Consider the following 27,959-nt stretch of genomic DNA (forward strand, 5'->3'; position numbering starts at 1 on the left):
TATGGTTTCGCTGTGTTTCCCAGGCTGGTCTCGAACTCCTGGGCTCAAGAAATTCTTCACCTTTGTCTCTCAATGTGTTGGGATTACAGGCATGAGCCACTGTGCCTGGCCTAATACATGCTCATTTTAATGAAAGTAGTGGGAAACTGCCAGGGGGGCGTGGGATTGGCAGTTGAGGGAAACTGCCAGGGGAGGGAGGGGCACACCTCATCAACAAGGGTACCTGCATAATGAACATTTGTGTATCTAACCCTGAGCTGTACCCCACATCTTCAAAATAAAAATTTTAAAAAGTAAAGAAAGTAAGTCTTTCTCAGAGGACTTGGAGCATAGAAAAACCCATGGTTTGGCCTAGTGTTTCATAGTTTTATCCATAGATTTTCATTTGCTTTCACTTGCTTCAAATAATTCAGCATTGCATGGTGGTGGGAGGAATGCTGTGGTGGTTAAAAGTTCTATTATTGTGGCTAAATGCTCAAGAAGACATGAGCATGGGAGCCACTGAGAACTTGCTGCAGAGGCAGAGGAAGACGTTTCTAACTAGCTGCATTTCATTTGTGAGGCTGGCAATTTGACGGAGAAGTTTTAAGAAAATTGCTAAACCCGGAGGAATTGTCCCAGAAGAAAAGAAAATCATCCTCATGTAAATTATGATATAGAAGCAAATTCCATGCTTTATTGTCATTTCTGAGTTTCCACGGAGCATCTAACATCACAAAGCCCGTGTTAGGACAAAGGGATCGACTCTTCAGCAATTTGATGAGTTTTGCTTTTCCTTTTAGAATTTGCTCTCATGTCCTCTGTTTTCTCACAAGACCCTTTTTTCTTCTCGGTTAACAGGAACTAGAAAGACACTCCACTGATTGGTTCTGAAAGATGGCCATCCTCCTCCCATTGTTTCTTTTTTCCCACTCCTTTCCTGGCTGACAACCCCATGTATGACATTCTCTGCCACTGGTTTTTTGAACTGATTCTGCTTTTTTTTTTTTTTTTTTTAATTTCTCTCTATCTCCAAAAGAAGATTCAGAGACATCCAGATACCACTAAAACATTCATTTATTGCCTCTTCTACCCCAAGCATTGTAAATAAGAAATCATTTGCTACAGATTGAGTGTTAAATCATTTTCTTCCAAAGGCCTCTTCCAGCTGTGGGTAGAGACCATGATCACTTCTGAAGAGACTCACTGTCCAGCTACCAAGGAGAGGCCATGTGAGGAAACATTGCTGTCTGTGCAGGGCTACCTGGCAAATATTTCCAGCTGGTGAAGATTCTGAGAAATGGTGCACCTTTTTCACTCTTTCTTTTCCACTTGTTGTGTCAGGCCTCCAAACCCAATACCTGTGGGGCCAAAATTTTTGGCATAGCAAACTGTGAACGAGAAAGGGGTGAGGGGAGAGAGAATACACTGGTTAGCATCATTATTTCAGGGCACGGTCCTTCCACCTGTTGCTGACGTCCTTCTGATAAATGCTTACATTCATTCACTTTTACATAAATTAAACCACACATATTAGATCTGCTAATAAGAATTGTTTATACTTCTTCACATTTTACTAAGCGTGTTCACAGACATTTTCTCGTTTGAGTCAGCATACTGTGGAGTGTATAAAAGCAAATGAAAATCTATGGATAAAACTATGAAACACTAGGCCAAACCATGGGTTTTTCTATGCTCCAAGTCCTCTGAGAAAGACTTACTTTCTTTACTTTTTAAAATTTTTATTTTGAAGATGTGGGGTACACAGTCTCATCGCCTGGTGCCTCCTGCCTGCTGCCTCCCTTTCTACACCCCAGGCACCCAGACCCCTTGTAGTTCCCGGCTCAGGAGTCTTCATCACCACGGCTCCCTGTTCTTGGAATGCCCCCCTCAAGCTCACACTCAATCTTTAAGCCCCAGAGAAAGGTGCCTTCTAGGAAACCTTCCCCATCATCCCCTGCTGATGCCTTTGTTGGTGACCACATCATGAATGTTCCTTTGCCATAGCTTTCCTTTTTTCATTTTGAAATGCAATAGGCCCAGTGCAGTGTGGCTCACGCCTATAATCCCAGGACTTTGGGAAGCCAAGGTGAGAGGATTGCCTGAGCCCATGGGATCAAAACCAGCCTGGGCAACTTGGCGAGACCTCATCTCTACAATAAATCAAAAAATTAGGCAGGCATGGTGGCATGTGCCTGTAGTTCCAGCTACTTGGAAGGATGAAGCAGAGGGATCACTTGAGCTCAGCAGGTCGAGGCTGTGGTGGCCGTGAGCATGCCATGCACTCCAACCTGGGTGACAGTGAGACTCCAGCTCAAAAAAAAGAAGAAATGCAACGATTTGTTTCCATGCTGATCTTCCTGCTGACTGCAGCAATATTGTAGGATATGATGGTCTATGAGTGCTCAGGACCCTCTGTGTCCTCTACTGTCCAGAGCCGGCGACCATCTGTCAGCTGGAGGGGTAACTCCATTCTGCATCAACAGGGAACGGCGCTGGCAATTTACAGCCTTGATTTATGAAATCCTCCCTCCTAACCCCCTTCCATGGCTCCCCCCTGCTGCATACTTGTGGGGAGATTCTTGAGGCCCTGTCATGAAGTGATGAAGCTCCACTGAGCCACAGAATAGGCCCAGGAGACGCTTGGGGGTTGAGGACACATTGCCTTGGCCTTAGAGCATCTTTTTCTTTTGTAGTGTCGGGAAGGAGTTAAGTCTCTGCTACCTCTCCTCAAGATGGAGGGATTATGGAAGCAGTGAGGGGCAGAACTGTGAGGACCAGCAGGAAACCTGGATGTATCCCTGTATCACTGAATGACGTGCAGCATAGAAACAGAAATGTTGGGAGGGAGGGAAATAGTTATGTTGTGATGAACTCAAGTGAGATCACAGAGCTTACCCTCCTGTCGCCCCTGTCTGTCACTCAGATGGACGGAGGGTGTTTGGACTTTTGTCCAGGCCTGGGACCTCTTACAAGGCCAGAAGCAGAGTGAACTCCTCTCCCCTAGGCACCCAGCTGTCCTGAACCAGTGAGCATCTGCAAGGATCTCGTCCCTGCCAGGTGCTTCAATGAAGATGACCAGAGCTGGGCCAGGTGGGAGATTTCTTTCCATTAGGTGGTTTTGTTCCCCCTCCTGAGAACCCAAATTCTACCCAGGCTGAGCCACCATGCCTCCCGGCAGACACAGGACTCTGGGCATGGACACAATTTTCCTTCCCAAGGGCCCTTGTTGGGAAAATATATCTCAAGAAAGTCTCCAGAGTCACTCACCTTTGCAATAAAGTTCCCCGTCTTTGTCAGTGACATTCGTGGACTCCAGACTCTTCCCACAGATGGCACAGCGGAAACAGGTCTTGTGCCAAGGCTGAGGGGCACAGGAGAGTCTCATGTTTAGGGAGATAGGCAGCACATTCTGCTTCCACTTCAAGTTCCCTGACCAGCAGCATACAGAGGCGTGGCACTGTCCTAACCATTCACTTATCTAATGGTCCACAGAATAATTTTTCCAGGGGTTTGGAAAAAATGAGATGCTACTGCTAGGCCAGCCATCCTCGGAAGCCTGTAAATGGATGGTGACTTGCCTGTGAATTCCTTTAGGACAGACTGAACAGGAAAGGGCTTCCTTGGGTTGAAAAGATCCAAGGAACCAACTGGTCAGAAAAGAACTTGGGTTGGGGCAGTGGGTAACATTTTTATTGCATCTAAAGTGAAGGAAAGAAATAAGAAAACTATCCAGGAAGTTCAACCATGTTTTAATACTATGGAATTCCAGTGGCAGAGAGTTTTGTGACTTGGACTTTCCAAAAGATCTTTCTCTTGCACATCTGCATGTCTAACAGGCACAGCTTAGGGTTCTCTTATGTATTCAATTAGTCAGTTTTGGGGTGGACACTGCCCTTGTGTTGGAAGTTCCCTATGGCCCTTCTTCCTCCCCATTTAGTGTAAACGAGGTTTTTCTCTTTCCTTGGGTCCAACTCCTTTGGTGAATATCCTGGCTTTGAGCCTTAAACTGGAACCTGTAGAGCAAGTGTGCATGACTGTCTCATGATGACTTTCCTGAGAGCTGACACTTGCCAGTGAGGATGCATCTCAGTGCTGTGAGGCATCTGCTGTGTCCCTCAGTTGTGATGCCGGCAGCAGGCACTGGTGAGAGGTCCCAGGGCTGACGCCTTTCTGGAAGGACTGTGGACACTGGAGGGCAGGGGGGCTCAAGTGTCTTTATGTCCCTGAGCTTTTAGCTGGGTTCCATTCACCTAGCAGGCTAGCATTTGCTGCATCGTATGTCACTAGTTCTGGCTTCCCAAGGGTGTTGCGGGATGATGGTCACAGCCTGGGAAAGTAGGTAAGGATGTGTGCTTTCTAAAGTGGCTCTGGGAGCTGAGGAGAATGAGAGGCCTGGCACCCAACCGCCAGCAGTGCCCACTTTCTCTCTCATACCTCCTTCCCGCTGGTCTAGTGGGGGTGAGCACATCCTGCTTGGCTCATATCCAAGGCCTTACCTTGCCACCGCCCATGACCTTCTCGGCAGCGTAGACTGACTTTCCACATCGAGGGCACTTCTCTGACTCTCCAAACTTTGCGGTGAACTTAGAAGGGTTGCTGGTGGTGGCTGAGCGTGCCGGCTTTGGGGACCTGGTGGAAACATATAAATGAATGAAACGTGGACCTCCCTTAGCAAACAGTGCATGCTGTGTAACCTTGAGCGAGTTACTTCACTTCTCTGTGCCTCAGACTGCTCATCTGGAAAATGGAAATAATTGTGTGCCTTTCTCATAGCATTGCTAAGAGTAATTAAATGAGGTGACACAGCCAGACTTGGGTGGCTCAGCCTGTAATCTCAGCACTTTGGGAGGCCGAGGTGAGTGGTTTGCCTGAGCCCACGAGTTCGAGACCAGCCCGGGCAACCTGGTGAGCCCTCGTCTCTACAATAAAATAATAATTTAAAAAAATAGCTAGGCATGGTAGTATGTGCCTGTAGTTCCAGCTACTTGGAAGGCTGAGGTAGAAGGATCACCAGAGCCCAGCAGGTCGATGCTGGGGTGGCCTCAAGTATGCCACTGCACTCCAGCCTGAGCAATGGAGTAAGACTCCAACAAAACAAAACAAAAATATGAGATGACACATGGGAAGCACTTAGGACAGTGCCTGACTAGGGCTAATGTGTGAGCTAAAATGGGTTTAAACCTTCCCTTTCTGGTGTATAGCACTTAGGAAGTGTTCCAGGTATATTCACTAGTGTTACTGTTACTGCTGTGTCATTATTACCGCTGTGCTGGTGTCTGGTTTTCTGTACTATCTTGGGGGCCACGGGTTTCCTTTCTGAAGGGAGTTGTGAAAATCACAGGGCAAGGCAGGTTCTTGGCAATGCATGCTAATTAGTTCCTGACAAGCCACATCCATGAGCTGATGCTTTCCTCATCACAAGTTAGCTGTCACCCTGCATCCAAAGAACACCTGTCCCAGGGGTATTCATGTCCAAAATAGGGGCTCAATAACAGCCTCTTGTGTATTTGTGTCTTCCGGTGTTTTCTTGGCCATTCTGTCACTTGAGCCACAACCCTATAAAGTTGACAGGGCTGGGAGGAGAGTAAGGATCAGAGGGGAGACTGCCCAGGGCCGGGCAGCTCTGAGCTGGGAGGCTGGGAAAACACCCGGGTCTTCATACCCAGTCTTCCTCGTGCAGTATCACAAGAAAGCCCTCAGGCTGCAAAGTGAACTTTGTTTAGTGTGAAGCAGAGAACGCAGTGGGTGTCTTTTCTTCCGTAAGGAAAGTCTCCAACTGAGATTGAGTGATAAGAAAAGTTTCATGCCTATAATCCCAGCAGTTTGGGAGGCAGAGGCGAGAGGATTGCCTGAGTCCAGGAGCTCGAGACCAGCCTGGGCAACATGACAAGACCTCATCTCTACAATAAATCAAAAAATTAGCTAGGTATGGTGATGCATGCCTATAGTTCCAGCTACTTAGAAGGCTGAGGTGGAAGGATCCCCTGAGCCCAGCAGGTGGAGGCTGTGGTGGCCATGAGTGTGCCACTGCACTCCAGCCCAGGCGACTGAGTGAGACTCAGACTCAAAAAAAAAAAGACTTAGCGAAGAGAGCATCTCCCTTGAGATGATGAATCACACGTTCCTCCACTTTTCCAGGCTTTTCTGTGGGTTACTTTTTATGTTTTTGAGTCAGAGTCTCACTCTGCCGCCCAGGCTGAAGTGTAGTGGCATGCTCATTGCCATTACAGCCTCAACCTGCTGGGCCCAGATAATCCTTCTGCCTCCACCTTCCAAGTTGCTGGAACCACAGACATGTGCCACCACACCCAGCTAATTTCTGGTTTATTGTAGAGATGAGGTCTCACCAAGTTGCCCAGGCTGGTCTCAAACCTCTGGGCTCAGGCAGTCCTCTCACCTCGGCCTCCCAAAGTGCGGGGATTACAGGCTTGGGTCACCATGTCCGGCTGGGTTACTGTCTTGAAGGAGGGGTGACGCCTCAGGTGATCTAAGTGCTCTCTGAGAAGGCCTCCCACAGGACACTTCCTTGGTTGGGCTGGGCCCTACTGGCCTGTCCCACCACAGAGCTGAGCTTGGATACCAGTGGCCATCAGACTGTCTGCAGGCCTGGACTGGAGGCCAGTGTGATCACCAAGAAGGAGGACTGAGGGGAGGAGATGGGTGGATGTAGGTGGCCAGTGTGATGCTGAGGGAACTCCAGCACTGTACTGGCAGCAGGCAGCCTGGGAGACCCCCTAGAACAATCAGGATTGATTGCGCACTTCGAGGCGCAGCCCATCCCTGCAGACGCACTCCGCCTGCCATGTGGACATTAGTCATCTTACAACCCAAGGGAAGAAATCTCTTCGTGACAAGCACACAAAGAATGGCCATTGCTTCCCTGCCATATTTATGTGATTTACACAGAGACTCTCAAAGGGGAAGAAAAGAGACTCCTTGCAGTTTTTTGCAAAGGTCAAACAATGGAACATCTGTACATTCTGGGTTTTCTCTTGACATGCAAACTAAGAGCCATGGTGTAAAAGTAATTGCCCTTTAGAAAGGCAGATAATTTAGAGAGAGCCTTTGGAGGGAGGACATATTGTTCAAACTTGGTCAGACTGAGTATTCCTATTGTTGGCGACTCAACAATAGAGTTCATTCTCCCACTTCCAGAACACGTTGCTATGGGAACGAATGAACTGTCCTGATGTGTTGGAGCCTTCTGGGAGAGGGGAGCCGGGAGTACTCACTGTTGGAACTGGAGGCCAAGGTGTTCGCCTGTGTCCGTGCTGAGACAGCCAGCGCCTTGTCCGTACCCGATGCCCTTAGGGCCATACCTGCGCCCATAGCACACCTTGCAGTAGATCTCTGACTCGTGAGCCGCCACTGTCGTGCTGTCGAGAGCCTTCCTGCAGGCCACTGCCAGGGAAAGAAAGGGTCAGGGGGTTGGTGTTGAGATGTTTCTCCCGTTTTCTGCACCCTCGATGTCATACTCGGGGCCAGAGTCTCAGCACGAGAGACTCTCAAGCCAAGAACACGACTTTGATGCCTGACCAGGGCATCCGTCCTGAGTCTGCACTCCAGGACAGTCCTCATAGCACAGACCAGGAAATTGGATTCCATGGTTCCCAGCTAGAAAGGGGCAGAGGTCAGCACTGGAACCGGATGTGTCATCTCAAACCTGCTAAGAACCATGTCCCTGAGTGCTTCACCCTGAGTGACATCAGGGAAATGTGTGTGTTTATGTGTGGGAGGGAAGGGGGATGTTGAAGCAGAAGAGGAGCCTTTTTTTTCTTAGTCATTTAAGAATCAGGATCAAGACATTGAAAGACACTGTGATGTTCAAGGAGACAATGGCTACTGAGGTTAGTTTTGGTCCAGCTCTGGAAGCGGGGAGGTGGTGATGGGCACAGACCGGCCTCGTGGACTCCTTAAGCACCCTGCTTACCCCTGCTTACCGTATATTACGTAATGTAAAGTAGCCTCACATGTTTTTCTAAAAAGAAGATTTATAGAAAGATTTTCTTTTGCAAACTTGAAAACAAACCTTTAAAGATGTGAATGAAAATGTCAAATATTTACTTATAATATTTACTTCAGTAATATAATCAGCAATATATTGATTTGGAAATGTTCCTTTTTTCTAATCTTCCACAAATTCAGGGAACAATTGTCTCCAATTCTTTCTCTGCTTCTTTAACCATCAGCATTTTCCTCACCTTCCCAACTCACTTTTGGGGGCAGCTGACCCAGCTTTGCTAACCAGCTCACCTTGCCTTTTGTCCATAGCTTTTGATAGGCAGCTCTGTTTTATGCCTGAGTAGGAGGCTGCCACCTGGAAATTGTTTCAACAAGAAGGTCCTTTTTGAGAGGTGGAGGCAATAGGATTACCTGAGTCCACAAGTTCGAGACCAGCCTGGGTAACTTGGTGAGACCTCGTCTCTACAATAAATAAAAAAATTAGCCAGGCATAGTGGCACACGACTGTAGTTCCAGCTACTTGGAAGGCTGAGGTGAAAGGATCGCCTGAGCCCAGCAGGTCGAGGCTGGGGTGGCTGTGAGCATGCCACTGCACTCAAGCCTGGGCGACTGAGTGAGACTCCAACTCAAAACAAAACAAAAAAAGAAAGTTCTGTTCTTCTGACATCTCACTGGGGCAGCTTTAGCAAAGATAGAGATTTCTACAACATAACAACTCTCTGTATTGCTTTGCAACAATGATCCTTAAAGGTTGTCTATAATGATGCTTGGTTCTTGTGAGAGTGAGAGCTTATCCCCAGGAATAATAACACATGTGCATTAAATCGATTTGCTTGTTTTAAAGAAAACCAGTTCTATCGAATGGTCTCTATAAACAATCCAGCATCAAATGAGATCATTTCAGACGAATACACCTCCCTCAAATGGTATTTTGTTGTTGAAAAAATAAAGTAATTGAATACGGAGGAAGAAGATAAGATGCAGATGAGGTAGAATTGGCCAGGGGTTGATGGTGTGGGCCAGGGAAACAGGCATCTGGGAGTTTATTTCACTATTCTGTCAACATCGTGTGTTTTTAGGATTCTTTGTTTAAAAAAAAACTAAATAAGTAAATAGAAATAATTGAAAGAAGTTCTTATAACTGAGGAGAGACTTTCTAAGGCTTTGAACACAAGGCAAATCTTTTAATTCAAGACTTATTTTCAGAGGAAGTGCCTTATATCAGGACACAGAAGGTAGATAACTGTCTCTACCCTTGTTGCTACCAGTTACTAACCTCCAGAACTGTCTCTTCCATATTTGTTGAGGGTCTAGATGAGTTCCTTGAGGGCAAGGCTGTTTTATCTTAATATCCCCAGAACATAGCCCAGGACTGGGGTTGGAATCAGTCCTCTGTAAACATTGCTGAATGATGCATGAATGAATAAGTGAATGTGTTAAGGTAAACCATGGTCATACAATAGTAAGTTGCAGAAGTCCAGGCCTTTGACTTTCAGTCCAGTGCTTATTTCTCACTCCAAGACTGCCACTCTCTGGCTTCTGACCAGTGTTTACACACGGACAAAGGGGAGGGAGCTGTGCTTTCCAGGGCTGTAGCCACCAGCCACATAATCTGCTAAAGTGCAAACTGCACACCAGATTTCAAACACTTAGGAGATATGCCAAAAGAATATAAAATATCCCATCAGTAATTTATATGCTGATTATGCATTGAAACTATAATATTTCAGATATATTGGGTTAAAGTTTGGGGTTTTTTTTAAGTTGGAATCTCACTCCATCACCCAGGCTGGAGTGCAGTGGCACGCTCACGGCCACTCCAGCATCGACCTGCTGGGCTCCAGCGATTCTTCCGCCTCAGACTTCCAAGTAACTGGAACTACAGGCACACGCTACCACACCCGACTAATTTTTTGATTTATTGTAGAGACGAGGTCTCACCGTGTTGCTCAGGCAATCCACTCGCCTCGGCCTCCCAAAGTGCGGGGATTACAGGCTTGAGCCCCTCCACCCAACCTGGGTTAAATGTTTTAAAATTAATTTCATTTATTTCTTTGTACTCTTAAAATGATGGTTACTAAAACATGTAACTCTATATATGTGGCTTGCATTATGTTTCTTTTGGACAGCAAAAAGTGAGTCTAGAGACTAATTATGGAGATTTATCTAGAAGATAGGAGAACATTGGCCAGGGGACCATCTAAGGTAGACCCTGCCTCTCTGAACCCTATGTCCGGCAGCTACGGGATTGCCTGTGGACAGGTACGTCTTGTGATATAATATAGAAAAGTGTTCTCTTTTCCAGGGTCCTTCTATCTGCCACTTCTGAATCTTACCCTGCTCAGATCCTCACCCCACCTATGAGTTCTAAGGAAACCATCAGAGGGTTAAAAAGGGATGTACCACCAAATGCTCAAATCCTTTCTATCATGGCTCCATTGAACAGGACATCTTGCTACCTGGGAAAGACAAGACACCTTCTACTGTGGAAAATTTCCCTACCATTTTCTGTCCCCACTCAGATATTCATACTGGTCAAAGGAAAATAAAGACTTAGAATGAATTTCGAGATCAAGAACCTCGTTTCCTTCTTGTAACAGCCTGTTTAGTAGATATAACTATCTCCATTTCAAAATGGAGAGATTGAGGCTCACGGTGATGAAATGACCTGCCCAAGCTCTCACGGTTAGCAGGTGGCAGAGCCTAGACTCAACCTCTAGTCTTTTTCCTCTAATTTCAATGTTCTTTTTACTATTCTTTACTCTTGCTCTTCTGAAAGAACACCAGCTATTTTTGGAGGGTTATGGAATGGACTGTCTTGAGCGATGAAATCTGGATAATTGTAATAATAATGATAAATCTGAGGGATGTGTAGAATGACTTAAAAAATAATTACCCATCATTAAAATCCAAAGTATTGGTAAGTCCACCCAGCCAATTGCTCAGAGCGTGTTTCCCTGGTTCTTCCAGGGTAATTGTGTTGGGATATGAGAGATGATAGAAACTCTTACAGCTGATACAATGTTACTGTTTCTGGCACCTAAGGATGGAGTTTTTTCTGCCCCTTGAAGTCCAGTTTGAAGCAGTTTGTAGCTACGCGGATACTTTGCATCCCCTGGGCTGAAGCATGAGAGTGTTGTGGAAATGGGGACTGGGCGAGGAGGGGCCCTTTCCATGTCCAGTAAAGCCAGCCCTTAAGCCAGACCTATTGAGGGGGAAACAGAGAAGGGAAGTGGCCATTTCAAGCCATGACCAATGTTTCCCAAAACAGGACCAGCTGCCGGGAATTCAGTAGAACGAGGTCATGTCAAAGAGCGCTGGACCAGGAGTCTGAAGAAGCAAGTGCAGGTATCTAGCTCTGCTGCACATGCCTGCAAACTGGGCTTAGAGGTCGGAAATGACATGTCCGGTGTCGCCTGGTCAGGGAGAGCCAGGCGTTCAGGGCACCACAGGGGTCGCCAAGCTCCCACTCTTTTTGACATCTGTGAATCTGTGTCTGGTAGGGGATGCTCAAGGTCCCCTTCATGGAGTTACTGGTGTCCGGGCCCTGAAATGTTTCCGTTTCTGCCTCTTATACCTGTTGACCCCGGCTGACACGGGTTCTTAGGTGAGACCGGCCACAGCCAGCTTCCGTCACAGCTGCTCACTGGGAGAAACAGAGAGAGCCAGATCCACCCTGGCTCCAGCCAGACCCACCATGGCCTCTTCCTTTCTCTGCCATGTTGTCAGTGTTGCCACTGGGTCAAGGTTTTCCCCAGAAGAGCAGGGACAGGCCCACTTGTTCTGACTTTGAGCTTCAGGGACCTCAGTGGCCCCTGAGCTAGCTGAGTGGCTGGAGACGGGCTGCTCGGGAGAGCCACATCCCTTCTTAGGAGAGGCCCAAGTGTTCTATTTCTAGCAAGTTCTCAGGCGGTGCTGATGCTGTGGGACCGGGGCCACGCGCTAAGAACCCTGGCATCCTGTAGCTGCGGCTAACTGTGAACCTGGCCATGACCGCTGGGTGCAGGCCCTTCCCCCACCCCTTCCCTCCACTCACTGCAGTGGAAACAGGTCTTGTGGAAGCTCCTTCCATTGCACTGGATCTCCTCCGCGTGATAGACGGTCTTCTCACAGGCGCCACACTTCGCGCCTCCGCCCCAGTTCGGCATGTTGAAGACTCCGACCAAGGTCAAGTCTAGCGGGATAGAAGCAAATACCCTGAATGTAGGTGGCCACAGGAGTCAACCAATCCCTAGGAGTGCAGTGGTCTGAAGGCCAGGGTCCAACACAGTTTGTTTGGTCATTCATTCATTCATTCATTCATTCAGCAAATAGACACTGTGTGCTAGTCATTGATTAAACTCAGACACTCGATGGCTTTGAGTGATCACTTTACTACTTAGAAGACTCAGTTTCCTCTTCTTTTGAGCTTCAGTAACGTCTGCCCCCTATGTATCTCACGGGGTTCTTGGAAGGAATGGACGGGCTAATTTTGTGTATGTCAAATTATATATACAAGTATGAAGAATTATTATTATTATTATTTTTTTTTTTTGAACTGAAGTCTCACTCGTTGCCCAGACTGGAGAGCAGTGGTACACTCACGGCCACACCGGCCTCGACTTGCTGGGCTCCAGTGATCCTTCCGCCTCAGCCTTCCAAGTAGCCGGAACTACAGGCATGCGCTACCACACCTGGCTAATTTTTTTTTTAATTTATTGTAGAGACAGGTCTCGCCAAGTTGCCAGGGCTGGTCTCAAACTTGCAGGCTCAGGCAATCCACTCACCTCAGCCTTCCAAAGTGCTTGGGATTACAGGTTGAACCACCGAGCCTGGCCAAGAATTATCATTTTTAAACTAACATTTTAAAAATTATCCCATCAGAAATGGGAGTCACCTATGAAAATGTCCTTATCTTCTTGTCTAGCTCAGTGCTCCTCAAATCCCCCTGGACCTTGCCAAAATGCACATTCTAGATTGGCAGATCTGTGTGTCTGTCAGACTCCAGACAGCGCGGATGCTGAGTGGACCGCTCTTTGGGTAGCGAGATCTTAGCTTATCTTGCAGGTAAATATAATAGATGAGATACCAAATCTCCTCTCCAGTTTTATTCCTCATCTTTATGAATTCCTTTCCCAGAATATCATCACCAGGCTATAAGACACACTGGTGCTATACTGGGTCTGAGGTCCGGAAACCACTCTGCCTCCAGGGTGACCTTCCCCTGCTGTGTGTACTGGTATGAACCACACAGCTTCCCTTGGCTTCTGTGTTCCCACCTATACAATGACAGAACCAGCTGGACATGGTGACTCTCACCTGTAATCTCCTTCTTTGGGAGATGGAGGTGAGAAGACTGCCTGAGTCCAGGGGTTCAAGACCAGCCTGGGCAACTTGGCAAGAATTTGTCTCTACAATAAATCAAAAAAATTAGCCGGACATGATGGTGCATGCCTGTGGCTCCAGCTACTTAGAAGGCCTAGGTGGGAGAATCACCCAAACCCAGTAGGTCAAGGCTGCAGTGGCTATGAGCATGCCACTGCACTGCAGCCTGGGCATCAGAGTGAGAGTCCAAATCAAAAAAAAAAAGAGCCATTCTTTTCCATGCTGCCTCACAGTGCTGTTTAAAGAGCCAAGTGACACCATGTGCAGGAAGATGCTTGACAGAGTTCACAGAGTGCGACAGAAGCCACGTGTGGGACTGTTGGGTCCTCCTGTACCCTGGGACATGTTCTGTTGAAAGGAGCTGCTGATAGTCACAGCCCAGGGCTGTCACTGTCCCCTCACTAGAGGATTACGTTGAACAGATATTAACCGAAGCAGAGGATTACAAAAGTCATTTTCTTCCTGTGTCTGTGTGTGTTTTTAAGTATGAATTCAAGTTTGCCATTTCCCCAGAGCAAAACTGAAACAAGCCATTGATAGTCAATGAAATTTCTGAAATCCTGCCAGCTGCCCAGGGGAGCTGAATTTCCGCCGGGATCCTTTGGTTTCCAAGAAGCTCGATGTGTCATCTTGTCATTGACACTAAGCACTATCAGGCCGTCCAGTGTGGCTGCCTCTGACCTTTTCCTTCCCTTCTGGGAAGTCAGTCACCTTCTTATAATAGTTGGCGATTAACACTAAACCTTCCTGGGTCAACTGGTTGGGATTGTATCTCACAGTCTCATAACAAAGACAGGTTTTTTTTGCTAAGAAACAGAAAGTAAATAGCAAACAGACCTCTGAACTTGACACTGGAACCGAAGGGAACATTCCTGTCTAAATATTCCTCCAAAGAGCTTTTCCCACCTAGAAGAACCATGAGGTTAACCAGGAAGATGCCACTTTTCCTCTCATAGGAGCAGGCTCTTCTGTGTCTTTGGCAAAATTTTAGAAAAAAAAAAATTTAAGTAAACATTTAGTGTTTCTATTTTTATAGTCCAAGTCGTTTCACATAGAGGAAAGAGTAATGGATTTTGGGTTGAATGGTTTGGACTCCTGCCAGCATTCAATTCATTCATTCATTCATTTGTTCACCCTGTATTTACCACCTGCTTATCATGTGTCAAGCACTGCACTAGGTACTCCAGGGGGGGAAAACATAGAAATGAGTAATCTGTGTCCTCTGGCATTGAAAAGCCCATGTTCTAATGAGGAAGATAGGTGAGAACCAGAATACTTTATACCAAAGAATAGTCTTGTGACAAGGACTATATATTAAGACAAAGGATGAAAGCAGTGAGTTGCTGGAGGGTTACAGAAGGGATCATGTTCAAGTGAGGTTTTGAAGAGTGAATAGGAGTTCACCAAGTAGAGAAAAAGGGAAAGGACATTTCTGGAAGAGAAAAGAGCAAGCAGGAAGGCATTAGAGGCCTTAATATCCACTACAAGAGTCCAAGGATTTATTTGGGACTCCATTTACACTATAGACTTTTTGAGTTGGAAACTATTTTTAACATTGCCTGCCACCCTCATTTATAACCAAGGTATAGCATTAAAAAGTAAACATTGAGAGTTGTATTCTTAACGTATTTTCTTTTTCCAATTTGCATTCTTCTCTCATTAAAGACGGTACATTTTCTAGAAAATAGTAGAATCACATAATTTCACTCATGTTCATTTTGATCCCGAGTTTCAATGTGATATAAAATAGAAGAAATGTGATCTATTTCATCCAGGAACATGACAATGACACTTATAAAATTAATGATATAGAAATTTTCAGTGAAAACAACCCTAGGTCAAATTTCTAATTTTAAACCTTCAGTGGAGATTTTATTGGCATGTCCTGCATGCGAATGGGAGATGACTGTGCCTCTTGGGGATGGATATATATATATATATATATATATATATTCAGCAATTGTCTAGATATCGTTTTCAAAATGAGAACAAGATGAGAGATAATACCTTCTTCACAAGCTAATGTATCCTAGCACCGATTGTTTTTAAGTGATCGTAAATATCTGACATACATATATCATCAGGGCTTGAAACCCAAAATAGAAATCCTTAAGTGTTCTCTTAACAGATGCTCAGTTCCGTTTCTGAAGATGGGACTGTAACTGTGGGGGCTCAACAAGAAGATGTCTCTGATTTCTTCTTCCAATGCTTTCAGGCCCAAAGACAGAGGGGGTTTTAAGTGTCCTGAATCCAAAGATATGGAGTCTAATCTTGACCTTGTGCCTTTGAACTTGGGTGAAAAGTGTTGATCCTATTATCTCCTGCACAGGATGGTTGTGAAGGTCACAGAAGTATGATGGCGTTTAAGCAGAACTGGGCAGTTGTTCAAAGGCAAGGTATTGTCACGGCTTTACTTCAGGTTGTTCACACAGCACCCCTGTGCTAATCGGCCCCGTGGTTTAAAAGGCCATTTAGGCCTGACTTACGCAAAACCTTTTTAGCCTCCCGCATGGCTTTGGAATTCCTGAGTCTCAACGCTACCCTAGCCAGGTCTGGAATGTGAGTTTGTCCTGGCAGGGTACCAAGGGATGGGCCCTGTGTTTATCAGCGTTGCCTGGTACTGGCAAGGGTCATTGGAGGTGGAATGCCAAATTTAGGCTTGCCCGTCACTTGGCCCTGTCTGTCACCTGGGTCACACTCTCCATCACACGACCTGGCGCTACTCTCTGGGCCAGTTCCTGAGATGGCTCTATTGTCACAGGTAAGTCGTGGGTCAGGATGGAAATGGGGGACAGTCTGGAATGTATGAGGATGACATGGAACGGAGAGCCCTGCTGTGTTGGCTTGGGAGAGGCTGGACTCCAGACCTGGCCACCCAGATCCCAGTGAGAAACAACCTGGGTAGACTCCTTAACTGACAATGCTGTGCAAGAGATGGTGCTGGGAATGGCTTCAGGACATGGCTTCAGGCACTGGATCAGAGGCAGGAGAGCCGAGTTCTAGCTTCACCTTGCCTCTTCAGGGCTGTGTAATCTAGAAGAACCAGTCAACCTCTCTGAACTTCAGTATCCTCACTAAAGTGGGGCCAACAGTCTCTTTGATCTCACTATTGCTAGAAGAGTCCTACTCCTCCAAGGACTGTCAAATCACTCTGTAAACTGTAGAGTATTATAAAATGTAAGAGCTGATTAGTTCTGCCACAACTCTAAGTTGTCACGTATCCATCTGAACTAAAAAAAAATAATAATAATAACTGAACTGTGTATCCTAGGCATGTTCCTTCTTTCTTTTCTTCTTCTTTTTTTATATTTTATTTTAAAGATGCAGGGTACAATTCAGGATTAGGTATATAAGTGGACATCGCACAGGTAATGTTTGGGCCCCCCTTTGGTCCCCACTATGCCTGTCATCAGTCACTCACTGATGTTGTGTTCCCACCCCCAGCACATTCTTTCTAACTCAACTCTCTCTTCCCTCCCCCCCCTTCCCATATCCTTCCCTCCCTTTCTCCCTACTTCCCTCCCTCTCCCTTTCTTTCACTACTAACCATGAAACTGAAAGATGTAGCCTTAGGGCACAAAGTGGTGGGGTGCACAAAATGTGCACTTAGGGATTTCGGTTCTTCTTTGTAGAGGTCCATCAAAGAGCCTAGGAGGGAACTTTAGGCCGTGGCTTTGACTTTGAGCAGGGATCTCAAGAGACAATGCCACAGTGCTGCCGTTTTCAGCTCAGTGCTGGTTCACTCAGTCGTCCTGCGAGATATCTGATTCCACACAACGAGTTAAACTGTCTACACCAGCTGAGGCAAAGATTTTGGATCATAGGAACATAGACGTCTGAAATCTAAGTGCTACTTATAACTAATAGAAGAATGTTATTGTTGAAGCAACATGTCTGGAACACAATCCTTGTTAGATGTGATTGTTATAACATTTACTTTACAGATGGGAAGTGAAGTCTTCGGGAAAATACATCACTTGCCCAGGGTCATATGACTGGTATGTGTCACATGGCTAGATGGGAACAGTAGGCTTCTTTAACTCCAAAGCTGTGTCCTTATGTTAATACTAGTTGCTATTTACCATTTAGTATTTGCCAGTTGTTTTATGTATATTATCTTTTTTTTTTAATTTAGAATTTCACTCAGTCGCCCAGGCTAGAGTGCAGTGGCACTCTTATAGCCACCCCAGCATTGACCTGCTGGGTTCTGGTGATCCTTCCACCTCAACCTTCCAAGTAGCTGGAACTACAGGCACGCGCTACCATGCCCAGCTAATTTTTGATTTATTGTAGAGGAGATGAAGTCTCACCAAGTTGCCCGGGCTGGTCTCGAACCCGCGGGCTCAGGTCATCCACTCGCCTCAACCTCCCAAAGTGCTGGGATTACAGGCTGAGCCACCAAGCTGGACCATATATTCTCTTTAATATTTGCAACAGTCCCACAGAACACATTTTGTTATCTCCATTTTGTGGATGAGAAAACTGAACAGAGAGTTTAGGTAGCTTGTCCAAGGTCATGCAGCTAGTAAGTGGCAGGGCTGCAATTCAAGCCCTGGTTTAGCTGGTTCTGTATCTCATGCTCGTGCTTGCAACAATGGAGAGGGGTCAAGAGTCAATACCTCCTCTCACCAAGTGTCCCAGTTGATGGGAATCAAGGCATGACAGATCCATTATCTTTTCATGGGACAGAGAGGGTACTCATGGGTAGGAGGAACCGGGAGACTGAATTTGATACAGCCAAATAAAGGACTCTCTAAGAGTCAGCACTGTCCAAACCCAGAAAGGGCTCCTGGGAGCTGGTGTTCTCTTGTGCTGTTGATTTCCTGCTTGGGTGAGGATGGATGTCCAAGTGACTGCTCTTCAGCGAAGCCCCTTCAAGGGTCCTTCAGACCCTGAGACAGAGTTAAGGACCCGAACAGCAGTTGAGATCCACCTTGCAGATGTGCTGCCCAGGGGTGTCCCCTCTCAAACACTGCCTTTAGAAAGATGGGAGAGCCATAGTGAAAAAGCATGGGCTTTGGGAAGGATCAAACCAGGGTTCAAAAACACTAACTGGTGGACCCTGGGCAAATCGCTCAGATTCTCTGAACCCAGTATCCTCGTGTGTGTAAAAGCAGGATGAGAAGGTTTGTCTGAGAAGGTCGTTTTCAGGTTAAATAAGATAATAATATCTAGGGTGCTATATATAATTGCTTAATGCATAGCAGGTGTTTTAATAATTTTAGTTGCTAGAATTATTACTATTGTTGTGGTGGTTGATATTATTCTATTTCAGTTTTCAAATCTGTTTTCTTTTTTTGAATTGAATTTCACTCTGTCTCTCAGGCTGGAGTGCAGTGGTATGCTCATGGCCACTGCAGCCTCGACCTCCTGGGCTCAGGTGATTCTTCCGCCTCAGCCTTCCAAGTAGCTGGAACCACAGGCATGCACCACCATGCCTGGCTAATTTTTTGATTTATCGTAGAGATGTGGTCTCGCCAAGTTGCTCAGACTAGTCTCGAACTCCTAGACTAAGACAATTCTCTGGCCTCAGTCTCCCAAAGTGCTGGGATTACAGGCATAAGCCACCATGCCCCGCTTCAAATCTATTTTTGTAAAGCAAGCAAATCTCTCCCTGCTTCTTCTCTGTGGGCCTCTGGTTCAGATTGGGAATCAGCTTTGTTCTGCCTTGAGTGTGCCTTGTTCCAAGCAGGCATGGCCAGGTCAGAGTGAAGGTTGGACCTTCAGGTTGGATTAGGTTGGAAGCAGGGTGCCTGTGGCCCAGACAAGACAAGCCCTTTGGCTCCCATTGTAGGACACTCAAGGTCAGTGACTGCGTCTCCAGCTTCTGAACCAGATATACGAAGTTCTCCAGCCGGAGGCCCCTTCCCAAGCCTGGGAAGCACAGGCCGCTTACTGCCAGCACCAAAATAAACCAAGTGTTGGTCTCACTCCGTGAAACTCTGGCATGGTAGACACACTGTTAAACAAAGTCTGGAACACGTGGTCATATTACATCTTTTCTGAAATTATCTCTGAAAGTGTGGCCAACTCCGAAATTCATTCTTTGTTCTATTTTGACCTTTACGACTTATTTTTAAAGATCATGTTGGTTGGGCACTGTGGCTCACACCTATAATCCCAGCACTTTAGAAGGCCAAGGTGAGAGGATTACCTGAGCCCATGGGTTCGAGACCAGCCTGGGCAACTTGGGGAGCTCTCATCTCTACAATAAATCAAAAAATTAGCTGTGTGTGGTGATGCGTGCCTGCAGTTCCAGCTACTTGGAAGGCTGAGGTGGAAGGATCACCTACACCCAGCAGGTCGAGGCTGCCGTGGCCACGAGCATGCCAACCTGGGTGGCAGAGTGACACTCCAACTCAAAAAAAAAATCATGTTGTTCCTCAGTTTAATCCTGGCTCTGTCTCTTTCCAGCCCTGAGACCCTGGGCAATTGCTATGCTTTATGAACTTTTCTTCCTCTGCAGAGTGACTTTGTGCAGAACTTTTAGTGATAGTTAATAAGCTAATAGTTGTCCCATGCCTTCCCAGGACTGCAAACAACCATCACATTGTGATCAACTCTCACGATGAGGTCTGTAGGGAGGCTCAGGAAAGGCTACATCCTCCAGGACCCTTGATCATTCCTGTCTTCCTTCCTGCTTTTCTTCACTGGGGTAAATAACTGCAGTTTTCACATTTACAGACACACTTTTATTTGGCCGTGAAGCTTGACCCTCTATACAGTCTTCCCAGACCTCTGAACAGCATGCGCGTAATTGGAAGTCTGCCTGCCTCGGGACTGGGATTTCCTGTATGTTATATCCCTATTCCTGCATCCTTCCTTTTGTCAAACAAGTTAATTATCTTCTTACTCCTGGTCAGTTTGTCATCACCACACTTGTTCTTAGCAGGAATTTCTCCTGAAACCCATCAGGTTGGGATCTGTGTCTTTTCTCAAAGGCCTTGTATGTTTGTACAGTTTTATTAAACTTTACAAAGTGCTTTCATATACTCTCATCCAATTCCCACAAATCCCTTTGATATAGGTGGTCTCACCTTAATTCGACTATTCAGAAAATGGAAACTCAGAAAACTTAAGTGATATTCAGAGCTGTAATTTAAATGGACTCTAAGACTGGTGGTCTGGTTTCTTCTTTTTCCTTCTCGAGGTTCCCGGGATTTCTGAATTTGTATTCTACCGAGACTCTGTCTCTATTTCTTCCAAGAGGATTTTGGCTATTTGCCTGTTGAATGCTGCCCCTCACTCTTCCCTCCCTCCCTCCCATCCTCTCTTCCTCCCTCACCTGCCCCCTGCCCTGCCTCCCCTGTCTTTAATAGATGGCATGTGTGTCTGGGCTGCAGAGCACCTGTCTGCCCAAGCGCTGGGGAGGGCACCAAGCCCTGGGAATCAGTTGCACTTCCTGTCCAGCAGCCGGGACCCATTTCCACTGACCACAAATGACGGAGGTATTCAGAAAGGACCCAATGCCGAGTCGGACGAATCACTCACATTTTCTGGGCCATAAAGCAGTTTTACAGATATTGTGATCAACGGAGTGCTCTCAGCATTGAGATTCAATCCCCAAAATAAGCTGAGGAGACAGGCTGCCCCATTTCTCCCCCTTCTTGTTGTTCACAGCCACCCTTCCCTGCATGGCTGCCTCTACCTCCCTCCAGCCCTGACACAGGAGGTGTCCACACATGTTTATTAAATCACATTGACTTGTACTGCAGAGAGACACAGTCCCTCTGACCCCCAGAGGAGTTGTCATCCAGGCTCAGGGACCGAGCAGAAATGAGAGGTGGCAGCTCTGATCTTTCAGCAATATTTCCACCCAGTTCATTGCTTAAAACCACTTTTTATTCTCAATCACACTGAAGCCTGTCATGTACTGGAATCGTTTAAAAAAAAAAAAGCCAAGCTGGGCTCGGTGGCTCAGCCTGTAATCCCACGCTTTGGGAGGCTGAGGTGAGTAGATTGCCTGAGCAGGTTCGGGACCTGCCTGGGCAATTTGGCGAGACCTCATCTCTACAATAAAACAAAAATTAGCCGGGCGTGGTAGCGCACGCCTGTAGTTCCAGCTACTCGGAAGGCTGAGGTGGAAGGATCGCCGGAGCCCAGCAGGTCGAGGCTGCGGTGGCTGGGGGCGGCCACTGCATTCCAGTCTGGGTGACTGAGTGAGACTCCAACTCAAAAATAAATAAATAAATAATAAAAAATAAAATGCTTGACTGAAATCTGGAGGAAACACTAGGAATCCCCCATCATCCCGGCTGGGAATTACCCTCCCAATTAATAGAGCTTTTAGTAGATTTTCAATGTAGCGATGTCTTTTTTGGGTCCAGTTTTGATTAATTTCAAATGATTACTAACAAGCCTGTTGCTGAATATCTTTGGGATATAAAATCTATTTTAATCCAACCAACTTGAAATGTCGCGCATTCACCCACGGCTTTTGAATAGCACAATAGCTCATAATTTGGGCATGGGAAAGCTGTTTTTGTCTATATTGCCTCAATTACAACCGTTCTGTATCTATGCAGTACTTTACAGTTTAGAAACATGCTGCCAATTTATATTGATCTTTCCAGAGGACAAGACCAAGACCCTGAGGGCAGGAATTTCCTCCAAGTCTCATCCACTAACGATGTGATGGTCCCATGACTAGAACACGCATGGACTTTCTGTTGTTTGGTCTGCTTTCTCGCCATCCGGACGACGACGATAGGAAACATTCCACTGTGAAAGTAGTTTTACACCAAACATAATTCCTTACTCATTTCTCGGTCTATGAGGTTCCCTCGAGCCCCCAAATAGTCATCATCCTTTTAGGAATCTTTTCACACCCGCTAGATCCACACCAGAATCAAGTATAAGTTGAGCCTCTGCGAACAGAAGCAGAGCGGATGCTGACACTTGGGACGTCAAACACACCCCTACTCCATGGGACCCTTCAGAATCCCGACAAGCCACCAGAGAGCCCACCGCCCTCAGCCCAAACGCCTGCCTCCCTTCACTCACCTCCCTGTGTGGTCTCTGTTGGGCTCAACTGAGTGTGGAGGGCTCCAGCCCTCTTTAAATATATGGAGGCTGTCACCAGTCCTGACCTGCTGGGGGAAGGGCAGGAGGGAGGCCGAGGGGAGAGGGTGAATGAGACATGAGTAACACAACTGCTATCAGAGGCTGAAAATAGCCTGTGACCAAAGCCCTGAGTTTCGTCCCTGCACGCCAGCTGTGAGCCTCTTGGAGAACAATATCACTCTGGTTCTATTTTCATTGCCAATTGCGTATGGCCCCAAGTGATCAATTCCTGGAGTGTATTGCTTCTGATCAAGTAGTTGTTATGGGAACACGAGCAAAGGGTTTTCTATCTCAAATCATTCCTCCGGGCCCACGCTCTGACCTTCCTGGAACTCAAGGCAGGATACCTGCAAATGCATCATCAGCCGTATCTGGGAGACCTCTCGAGTGCCGAGCTGCAGGTCACCACATTCGTGAAGGGAACTCAGAGCTAAAAATAAGGGTGATGGGTGTCTGAAATGCTATGCAGATAATCTCTTCAGGGGAGCTTGGGGAGAAGAAGGTCAGCTCGTCACTGGGGGCTTGTCACTCCATCTGTCCCTGGAATAAAAGTTTTCTCTCAAAAGTTTTGGGTCACTGTGTTCGTCACCTTTCTCTGTTTAAGCATTTGACACAGCAGTGTGGCATGTTTCTCATCATCTCATCATGTTTATAACTCTCTGGAGATTCATATTTTTTTTTGAATTGTAGTCTCACTCTGTCACCCAGGCTGGAAGACAGTGGCACGCTCCTGGCCACCATAGCCTCAACCTGCCGGGCTCAGCCGATCCTTCCACCTCAGCCTTCCAAGTAGCTGGAACTACAGGGACACACCATCATGCCCAGTTAAATTTTTAATATTATTATTATAGAAATGAGGGCTTGCCAAGTTGCCCAGGCTGGTCTTGAACCTGTAGGCTCAGGCAATCCTCTCATCTTGGCCTCCCTAAGTGCTGGGATTATAGGCACGAGCCACCATGCCCAACCTAGAGACCCACATTTTCTTTGGAAGACTAGTATTTCTTTGCCTAGAATACACATAGTTTGGCTTTGATCACAGATTGATACACATTACAGAATTTAAGAGCCAACAAGAAATTCAGAGATGTGAAGACCAATTGTTCATGTTATGGAAAAGGAAACTGAGGCAGTGGAACTCAGGCCATCTTCTCCTCAGGCTTGGGCACCTTCCACTCATGTGGACCTGGATGCTGAGCTCAAAGGGTAGGTAGGACCCAACCAGGAGGTTTATGAAATCCACCCCTTCACATCAGGTACATTTGCTCTCTGGTTACCTTTTCATACCACAGTTGATTGAATGGTGGAATGTTTTACTGTCAAGAAGGTAGTGGCAATGTCACAAAGATGGCCACGGCACAGCCTCCCGTGAGATATCCTTAGCCTGTGTTTTCATGGAACAGTGTGTTCACCATAGAAATGAGGCAATATTGGAGACTCCATAAAGTGAAAGACTTTAGAAGTTTTCCAGGAGAGTGGCTTTCAAATTTGTGTGGATTTCTTTTTGGTTTTTTTTTTTTGCATCAGAATATTTTTTTCTATAGATTATCTTCAATAGAACATCACTGAAGCAGAGAAAACATCTTCTATTGATAAAACATCAATAGAAATTAGATGAAAGAAGAGCTTTCCTGCTTGAAATGAACAGCACACTTTAACCATCACATCTTCCCCCTCACTTTGCACCCCTGTCCACAAAATGATGTGTAGACATCTGAGATTTCAGTTTTGGATTGTAATCAGTTTTGTTCATTATACATTCATAGTTATTTACACTTCATTATAAACTATACTGCTTTCTCATTCAACTACTATTTCTTGTATGCTTTTTATATCTTAAAATTTTAATTCTGTGTGTGAGTGTGATAGAATGCATTCTTGATAAATTCATTGACAGAGTCTATTGTAAACCTACTAAATTCTCACATACTTAAACAAGTACCATAGACTGGGTGGTTCAACCAACAAAAATTTATTTCTTCACAATTCTGGAGGCAGGAAGGTCAAGAGCAAGGCAAGGTTGGTTTATTCTGAGGCCCCTCTCCTTGGCTTGTAGATGGTTGTCTTCTCTCTCTGTCTTCACATGTTCTTATCAGTATGTGTGTATCTGTATCCTAATTTCCTCCTCTTATAAAGACACTGGTCTTATTTAATTGGAAGCCCCCCATATGACTTCATTTGAATGTAATCATCTTTTAAAAACCCTTTCTCCAAATACAGTCACATAATGAGGTATTGGGGGTAAGGACTTCAACATAGGAATTTTGAAAGGACACAATTCAGCCCATAAAATTCTTAATTTTGTTTTCACTTTGGTTAAATTTAGAAATCTAGATTCTAAGTAAGTTTGGATCAGAATTTTGTAGAAATTTTCATTCTAATAATGTAGATGACAGTTCTGGTGTCAATCTTATTCACATTCCTTTATTAACTTGGTTTGTTTCCTCTGGAAACTTTTAGAATCTTGTCTGGAATTTTATGGCAATTTTCTCAGTTAAGGTCTTTACAAACTTATTTTGTTTAGAATTTAATAAATCATTTCAACCTAAAAACGTATATATATTTTTTCAGCTTAGGGAGATTTTCTTTTATTATTTTTTTCATTAATCCTCCCCTCTATTTAATCAATTTCATCCTGCTGGGACTCTCATAAGAAGTTAGAATTTCTTTGCTCTTTTATGTTTTGTTTTGTTTTTCAGTTGGAGTCTCATTCTGTCGCCCAGACTGGAGTGCAGTGGCCGCTCCTGGCCACCGCAGCCTCGACCTGCTGGGCTCCGGCGATCCTTCCGCCTCAGTCTTCCAAGTAGCCAGAATTGCAGGCATGCACTTCACGCCCGGCTGATTTTTTGATTTATTGTAGAGATGAGATCTCACTGCCCAGGTGGGTCTTGAACCCGCGGGCTCAGGCAATCCACTCACCTCAGCCTCCCAAAGGTGCGGGATTACAGGCTGAGCCACTGAGCCCGGCTTTTTATGTTTTTTCAAGGATAATTCCTTAGCTCAACCTTATACAGAATTTGCATTTCACCCCAGTACATTCTGCTCAGTTTATCTACTGATTTTTAAAATAATTGCATGTTTACATTTTTAGGATAATTGATTTTTTTCATATAACCTGTTCTTGCTTTGTGAACAATATATCATCTTAACTCTCACTGAGAATATTAATTATACTAATTTGGGGGAAGTCTTCTATTTGCTTTATTAATTCTGTTTTCTTGGATATTCGTTCTTTTGTTTGTTGAGTTTGGTGTGTTCTCCTTCATAGTGCTGTTTTTTCAAATATGAAGGAGGACCCAAAAAACCCCCCAGAATTTATTCATAAAAAATTATGTTTAAACTTCAATCACTTTCCAAGTACACTCCACTTGAAGCAATACACCTGTTGAGATGCTTTTTCCACTGCTCAAAATGGTTTTTGAACCCATCTATTTGGATGTCTTCTAGTGCTTCTGCTGCTTTTTGTTTCACCTTTTCACATCAGCAAAATGATTTCCTTTAAGGACTTTTTTCATGCAGGGAAACGGAAAAAAAAGTCTCTTGGGGTGAAATTGGGTGAATAAGGAGGGTGGGGTTTGGAGGTCATGTCATTTTTGGTCAAAAACTGCTGAATACTCAGCGTGGCGTGGGCACGTGTGTTTGTAAATCACCATCATGGAATCTCCACAAAAAATTCTCTAAAGCAAAATGCAGCCTCACAACAACACTGGCTAGTTGGTATGCTGATGCCAATGGGTTCCTAGAACACTTACCTAGTGGAGGAAGCCTGTGCTACAAGGGGTCCACCCTCCAGAAAATCATTCCAGGTTTTTTGGGGGTCCCCTTGGGTATTTGGGACTCTTGGTTATATGTTTGCCATTACATTTGAGAATTCCTGTTTGTCTCTTAGTGGACATCACCTCTTACTAAAGGTGCTTTCCTGCAGAGATTGTGGACAGAGAGAAAGCCTGTTGCCAGGGTGTGCTGTGGTGTCTTGTCTTCTGGGTGTGGCCCTCCAGTACTTCTGGAGGTCACTGGCTCTCTGGGGAGTTCCCAGACTTTCTGGCCCCTTAGCCTGAAGCCACACTGGAAAGTGAGGGAGGCTACTGGCCCTTTTGGGAACAGTTCTTACCCATCACCCTTAGGAGAGCCCAGAGCCCTTCCCACTCTGTGTATCTCCTGGCTCCTGGTTTGGAATATTCCAGGACAGTGCCCACCTCATCACGGCACCCTGCTGCATGTGTTTGGGCCTTCTCACTCTGCCAATCCACATCTTTCTGCTTTCTCTCTGGAATTCCTCACAGTTTCTCACTTGCTAATAGCCACTTTGTTGTTGGTCTTCAGTATCATTTCTGATTCATTTTCTTTTAAATCTTTCTGGAATTCTGTGATCTGTCAGCAGTCTCTAGAGCTGTGCTGTCCAACACAGTAGCCAACTGCCACATGTGGCTATTCAAATTGACATTATTTGAAAGTAAATAAAATTTAAAAATCAGTTTCTCGGGCACAAGTAGTCACATTTCAAGTGTTTAACAGCCAAATGTGGTCAGAACCCACACAGTAGATGGTACAGATATAGGATGCTCCTTCCATCACTATGGAAGGTTCTATCGGACAGCACTGCTCTCCAGGTCCAGAGCTTCCTGCATCTGAAAGATCAAGGAATTTCAGATTCCTTTTGGGAGGTTAGAAGGAACAGGTAATCTTTTTTTTCTTTTTTTTTTTTAAATTGGAGTCTCACTCTGTTACCCAGGCTAGAGTGCAGTGGCATGCTCACTGCCACCCCAGTGTTGACCTGCGGGGCTCAGGCGATCCTTCCTCCTCAGACTTCCAAATAGCCAGAACTACAGGTGTGCGCTACCATGTGCAGATAATGTTTTGATTTATTGTACAGATGAGGTCTCACCATGTCGCCCAGGCTGTTCTCGAACCTGTGGGCTCAGGTAATCCCCTCACCTTGGCCTTCCAAAGTGGTGGAATTACAGGCTTGAGCCACCACACCTGGCTGGAACAGATAATCTTATGCTCGTGTTGGACACATAGCGATGTGCTCCATCAATACTAGATGAATGCTACTCAGTGAATGGTAGGACCCGAGCTCACGGTTCCTGCCTCACCGTTTCCCCAGAATCACCATAAATGAGTAAGCCGTGAGAAGCATGAGGGCATGAGGCCATGGCAGAGACTAGGCAAGAGAGTGACGCGGGCCAGAGAGTGTAGTTTTAAACCACATGCGTTAAAACACAACCTCTCAACCGGGTGTGGTGGCTCACACCTGTAATTTCAGCACTTTGGGAGGCAGAGGGGAGAGGATTGCCTGAGCTTATGGGTCCAAGACCAGACTGAGGAACATGGAGAGATCTATTCTCTACAATAAAAATGAAAAAATTACCCAGGCATGGTGGCACATACCTGTGGTTCCACTGAGGTGGAAGGATAGCCTGAGCCCAGCAAGTTGAGGTTGCTGTGGCCATGAGCATGCCACTGTATTTCAGCCTGGATGAAAGAGTAAGACTGACTCAAAAAAACAAACAAACAAAGGAAAAACACAACCTCTCTCCCCCAACTCAGAAAGAAGAGGGAAGTAGATGAGAAACAGCGTTTTATTTAAT

The 27,959-nt window shown here is 45.7% G+C and overlaps 1 protein-coding gene across 1 annotated transcript; it reads right to left on the reverse strand.

Moving 5' to 3' along the window:
• Window positions 1-1,037: 1,037 nt before the first annotated feature.
• Window positions 1,038-22,406, reverse strand: CSRP3 (cysteine and glycine rich protein 3). Its single transcript, XM_008070938.1, has 6 exons — window positions 22,312-22,406; window positions 11,981-12,118; window positions 7,215-7,383; window positions 4,479-4,611; window positions 3,250-3,343; window positions 1,038-1,370 (listed from the first exon to the last, which is right to left on the reverse strand). Exons 2-6 carry the CDS (start codon window positions 12,090-12,092, stop codon window positions 1,294-1,296), a joined length of 585 nt encoding a protein of 194 aa, XP_008069129.1. The 5' UTR covers window positions 12,093-12,118; window positions 22,312-22,406; the 3' UTR covers window positions 1,038-1,293.
• Between the last annotated feature and the right edge of the window lie 5,553 nt (window positions 22,407-27,959).

This window comes from Carlito syrichta, unplaced genomic scaffold (assembly GCF_000164805.1).
Source record: "Carlito syrichta isolate Samal-C Ts95f unplaced genomic scaffold, Tarsius_syrichta-2.0.1 Scaffold314067, whole genome shotgun sequence".
Taxonomy (NCBI): Eukaryota; Metazoa; Chordata; class Mammalia; order Primates; family Tarsiidae; genus Carlito; species Carlito syrichta.